Source organism: Musa acuminata, chromosome BXJ3-7 (genome assembly GCF_036884655.1).
Source record: "Musa acuminata AAA Group cultivar baxijiao chromosome BXJ3-7, Cavendish_Baxijiao_AAA, whole genome shotgun sequence".
In the NCBI taxonomy this organism is placed as follows: domain Eukaryota; kingdom Viridiplantae; phylum Streptophyta; class Magnoliopsida; order Zingiberales; family Musaceae; genus Musa; species Musa acuminata.
In genome coordinates this window covers 16259071-16265033 of record NC_088355.1, presented here as the reverse complement: position 1 = coordinate 16265033, position 5963 = coordinate 16259071, and the positions used below count along the sequence as shown (strand labels likewise).

The following is a 5963-nucleotide window of genomic DNA, read 5'->3' as shown; positions in this document are numbered from 1 at the left end:
ATATAACATGCATAATTTCAAACTATTTTCAAGATCATCGAAGATAGTAAATATTTTGATTCTCATAAAAGATAGCTTAAGTAGAGAAATAAAAAAGAAAGCTCATGATTTGGTTGAAAAATTTTCATTCAAATCAAAATCACTTTTCGAGAGATTCAAAATGACTTAAACAACTTTATCAATCTCTTAGTGAAAAATCGATAAGATAAAGAAAAATTTTTAAGGAGAAAGCTGTCCTCTTTTTAGTGTTTCAATTCATATGATTGATTTCATACATGCATGTTCTTTGTCTTTTTATGCCAAACAAAAATATACATCATCATTTAAAATGAAAGTGCAAGATTTATCATAAAAATCATCCAGATCAATAAATCACAAAAATCATCCAGATCAATATATAACTTTAAAATCTCATACATAGAATAAAATCGTCAATCATGGTATCGAAACTTTTAATGTTTTCATCATTATGCATCATTAAATCATTAAGTATGATTTCATTAAACATGAAGCATCTTCAATCAAAATCGAGAAATAATATGGAAATCAACATGATACACATTAATGCTTCTTAAAAACATTCATAGGATTTATCTTAAGCATTAGATTTAAGTCTAACATTTTGTTCCTTTATCATGCAATTTTCATAATCATTTTCAAAAAATTACTAGAAGGATAAGCATGATTCCTATTTTTTTATATTTTTATTACATTTTTAAACATGTAATTTTCAAGAAAATAATTATTCTAAACTATAAAAAAAATACATCATGAAAAGCATCATGTAATTTCGAAATAAATTAAGGGAGTTTCGTTTACCTCATCATCAAAAGTCGTTAAGGCGTAGTTTGCCACCTCGCCTTTGTTGATTTTCTTCTCGTCTTTAGAGAAGCTCGATTCATCTTTTGCCAACTTCTTCTTGCGTTTATAGCAAGTAGTTTCGTTCTTTTTGTTCTTTAATTTATGTTTAATGAACCTTTTAAATTTCATTGTGATGAGTTCAAGTTCACCATCACTTGAGCTTATGCTCGAGTGGTCTTCATGTGTTCCAAGTCCGAAATCCTTCCTATTCTTTGGAAGGTGGTTCTCAAGTTGTTTACGTGCATTGCACATCATTTCATAGGTTATTAGAGACCCAATAAGTTCTTCGATCAAAAAAGTATTCAAATTTTTTTATTCTTGTATAGCCATTATTTTCAAATCTTAATTCTCATGAAGCAATTGTAAAATATTGTTAACGAGTTCAAAATTAGAAAAGCTTTTACAAAGAGCTTTTAAACCATTGACGACATCCGTAAAACAGGTGTACATATCAACAATGGTTTTGCTTGGTTTCATATGAAATAATTCGAAATCATGCATTAAAAGATTAATCTTTGAAACTTTTAATCTACTAGTACCTTCGTGTATGGTTTCAAGAATGTGCCAAATATCAAAAGTTGTTTCGCAGCCTTTGCATTTATAGCCTTTGCCAAAGAAACCCGATTGAATTCGTTTTTGTCTAAGGAGCAAAACAAGGCATTCATAGCCTTTGCATTTAGAGAAAAAGTCTTCTTCTCTAAATCATTCCAATGGTTCATTGGAAGAAAAGACCTTTGAAAACCAAATTCAACTATGTGCCATAAATCGAGATTCAATGAAAGCAAGAAAACTCTCATTCGAGTTTTCCAATAAGTGTAGTCCGTCCCATTGAAAAAGGGAGGACGAATGAGAGAGTGATCCTCTTGAAATCCGAAAAGAGCCATTTCTATTTAGGTGTTAAACCAAATTAGAAAACAAGGCTTTGATACCAATTGTTAGGAATGGGGTCGGCACTAAGAGGGGGGGGGTGAATTAGTGCAGCGGTAAAAATCACGTCGGTTCTAAAATGTTCTCGTTTGTTGAAAACCGATCTTGAAAATATGCTTGACTTGAAAGTGAGTTTGTAAATGTATTGAAAGCAGTAAGCAAGTAAAATGGTTTGTAGTTTAAAGTAAATTTTTCAAAGGAAAAGCAAACCAGATTTTAGAGTGGTTCGGTCATCGTGACCTACATCCACTTCGTCGATTCCTCTTCCGTCGAGGCCACCGATATCCACTATCAGTCTTCTTTCAATGGGCGAAGACTAACTACCCTTTTACACCCCACTTTTTCTTTTCACAGGTTTAGGAGACAACCTTTTACAACCCTCTTTTACAAGGTATCCCTCTCACACCTCCCTTAGAAATCTCTCTAAGCTTTGGGAGGAGGGAACTCAACTTTCTAAGGTTTACAACTTTAGAATCATAGGGTTTTGCTTAATATTTCTTGTTAATCCATGCAGGAATAGCTGGGGTATTTATAGGCCCCAAATGGATTCAAATTTGGAGCCCAAAATTCAAACCCCCGAAATTTCAGAGTACGAGCGATACCATCACCTATTCTAGGCGGTACCACCGCCTGCAGTCTGACATTGGACAGTACCACCACCCAGACAGTCTTGGAGACTGAGTCTGGGTGGTACCACCGCCTGACATAGTCTCGGAGACTGTGCCACGACGGTTTCACTTGTTTGGTCACTATTTGGGCCTTTCTCTTGGCCCAACACAGCCCAAACTTGGCCCAACTGTCCCCCTAATTAGGTTGGCCCAATTCTAATCCCTATTATGTGCTAACTACGAATTTTAAGACATTTACTAAGCTAAACAAAGTCCGTAAGTCTAGGTTTCTTCTAGTGAGCTTCCGGCGATCTTCCAACGAACTTCCGATGATCTCTCGACAATGTTCCGACATACTCCAAGCAAGCTCCTGGACTTCACGATGATCTTCTTGGAAAGTTTCGATGAGCTTCTCTAGCAAGCTTCGAGACTTCTCGACTAGTTCCGCTAGAACTTCCGATGAACATTCGGACTTCCGACGAACTCTCGAACTCCCAACGTAATCACATCCTTGACTCCGGGACTTCATTGGGCTTGCTATCGTAGTTAATCCTGCACATTTAGAAACATACTTTGATCTAGATAATTAATACTAAGAATTAATTAAGTTGTTCGGCATGTTATTAGTCCCTCGACGCTTCCTTCGATTCTTCGACGCATCGTCCTCTCTTGCGGCCTATTTCCCAATCGGCTAGTTGACTCCGCAACTCTAATATCCTTGGCATAATATCCGCTCTTCTTAGCCCGATGCCCGAATCCACAGCCCGAAGCCTTCTATCGATACGTCGACCGTTCCTCTAGCCCGACGTCTTATCTTCTGACATGTTTTCCCCCGGCACAACATGATTCTTCCTGCTTTAATTGTCTCATCCTGATCGAAGCATCCTGTGTCACTCAAAACGTAGATTAAAACATAAACACTTATCAATTGGTTTCATCATCAAAATACGAGATTCAACAGGTGTCCCTCCCGAGTTATGAGTGGAGGCTAGCCTGGCTAAGGCATCGGCTTGCACGTTCTACACATGAGGTATCCTCATGACCAAGAGATGGTCGAAGCGGCAAGCGATCCATCTTACTTTTGGCAAGTATAGCGCCATTGTCGGGTCTCGAGCTTCATAGCTCCCGTTGATATGTCCCACCACCAGTTGAGAGTCGCTAAAGGCCTCGAGGTCTCCCACCTGGATTTCCAAGGTGAGGCACAACCCATGGAGTAACACTTCGTATTCGGCCTCGTTGTTGGTGGCCTTGAATCATAGCTGAAGTGCCCGTTCATAGGTTTCCCCAGTTGGGCTCTTTAGGATGAGTCCGGCCCCTGCTCCCTCAGCGATTGCCGAGCTGTCCACATACAAGGTCCATGCGCACTTGTTATGTCCCTGTTTAATAGCATGGTCCTTGGGGGTTAGTTCGAAGATGAAGTTGGCCAATACTTGGGCCTTTATGGTCGTCCTGGGGACGTATTGGATGTCAAATTCGTCGAGCTCGATCGACCATCGCAGCATCCGCCCTGAAGTGTTGAACTTTGAGAGGATTTGCCATAGGGGATGGTCGGTTATCACCTTGATTGTATGGGCTTGAAAGTATGGTCACAGCTTTCGGGCCATCTTTATCAGTGCGCGAATCAATTTCTCGATCGGGAGGTACCGTACCTAGGGACCAACGAGAATGTGGCTGACATAGTAGATAGGTTGCTATGCCGATGATGCCTCTCGGGTTACCATCGAGCTGACCGCTCGTGAAGTGGCTGCCATGTAAAGACTAAGGACCTCGCCCGGCTCAAGCGACACGAGTCGGGGCAATTGAGCGAGGTACGCCCTCAGCTTTCTGAAGGCTTCCTCTTATTCCGAGGTCCATGTGAAGCCATCGGCCTGTCGGAGAGCGTGGAAGAAAGGGAGACTCTTGTCCCCGAGGCACGACACAAACCTACTGAGCGCTGCCAGTTTCCCGGTGAGACGTTGCACTTCCTTGATCGAGCGTGGAGGCTACATCTCTATTATGGCCCGAACCTTTTTCGGGTTGGCATCTATTCCCCTTTGGTGGATGATGAATCCGAGGAACTTGCCGGAGCGGACCCCAAAGACGCACTTTAAAGGATTTAGGTGCATGTTGAACCGCTTGAGGGTCTGGAAAGTCTTAGCTAGGTCGGTCATATGCGTACTTGTCGACTTGCTTTTTATGATCATGTCATCGATGTATACCTCCATGTTCTTGCCGAGCTGTTGTCTGAACATTTCATTGACCATCCTTTGGTATGTTGCCCCGGCATTTTTCAGACTGAAAAGCATCACTTTGTAGTAGTACACCCCCATGTCGGTAATGAAAACAATGTGCTCTTGATCTTGCGGTGCCATCCGAATCTAGTTATAACCTGAAAATGCATCCATAAATGTGAGAAGTTCAAAACCTACCATAGTATCTACCAGCCAATCTATCCTTGGGGGTGGATAGCAATATTTGGGGCATGCTCGGTTGAGATCGGTGTAGTCGACACACATCCTCTAGCTTCCATTGTATTTCTTAACAAGGGCTATATTTTACAGCCACCGAGGGTATTTCATCTCGGTTATGAACTCAGCCTCCCTAAGGCGGTCTATTTCATTACTGATCGCCCTTTGCCATTTGGGGGTGAACTTCCTCAACCTCTATTTCACAGGTCGTGCTTCCGGGTGGATGTTGAGGTGGTGCCGGGCTACGTCTAAGTTGATTCCAGGCATGTCTCGTGGGGACCATGCGAACACATCAATGTTTTTCTTTAGAAAATCGATAAGCTAGAGCTAGTTTTCTTTGGGGAGCGTTGTTCTAACCTTCACGGTCATGTTGGGTCGATCCCTTTTCAAGTGCACTTCAACAATCTGTTCGGGTGATTCTTGGAGCGTCGATATTTTGATTTCTTCACGGGGATCCGGGGCTTGCTGAGGTCGTGGCTTCATCGGGAGGGTGACCACCGTTAGATAGCACTGCCTTGATTCCTTGGGATCACTTCGATATACCCCGACTCCTACTGGCGTCGGAAACTTAATGGCTTGGTGGTAGGTGAAGACCACCGCTTTCAACTTGTTGAGCGTCAGGCGGTTGAAGATGGCGTTATAGGCGGAGAGCAGGTCGACTACCATGAAGGTGGTCATCATCGTCTTGGTTCTTGGTTCTTCCCCAATGGTAATAGGGAGGACAATAGTCCCAAGCGGGGAGATGGAATCCCCCGTAAATCCGGTGAGCGCCGACGTCATGGGGTTGAGATCCTCGTTAGTTAGGCCAAGCTTCTTGAAGGCGTCAAGGTACAGTACGTCGGCAGAGCTCCCAATGTCGATCATCACCCTCTTCACCTGAGCGTTGGCAATCTAGATGGAGATCACCAAAGCGTCGTTATGGTGGAGGCGTTTGACTTCTTCGATCCCGAAAGTGATTTCGGGTTCAAACTCGGGTATGGGGTGCTTCTCCACTACGCTACGCGCATAGGCCTTCCTCGCCGTGGTGCTACTACCGTCAAAAGCTAGTCCGGTTGTGATGATGTCGATTTGCTTCTCGACGGGGCCCCTGGGTCATGGCGATGCTTCTCTTGGTTCTCTA

General features: G+C 42.7%; 1 protein-coding gene across 1 annotated transcript; it reads right to left on the bottom strand.

The window, feature by feature from the left end:
- Positions 1-5170: 5170 nt before the first annotated feature.
- LOC135642875 (uncharacterized) lies at positions 5171-5707 on the bottom strand. Its single transcript, XM_065159359.1, has one exon. It carries the CDS (start codon positions 5705-5707, stop codon positions 5171-5173), a length of 537 nt encoding a protein of 178 aa, XP_065015431.1.
- Between the last annotated feature and the right edge of the window lie 256 nt (positions 5708-5963).

Excerpts from the sequence above, each read along its gene's own strand:
- LOC135642875 (XM_065159359.1), bottom strand. The coding sequence starts at position 5,707 with ATGATCGACATTGGGAGCTCTGCCGACGTACTGTACCTTGACGCCTTC.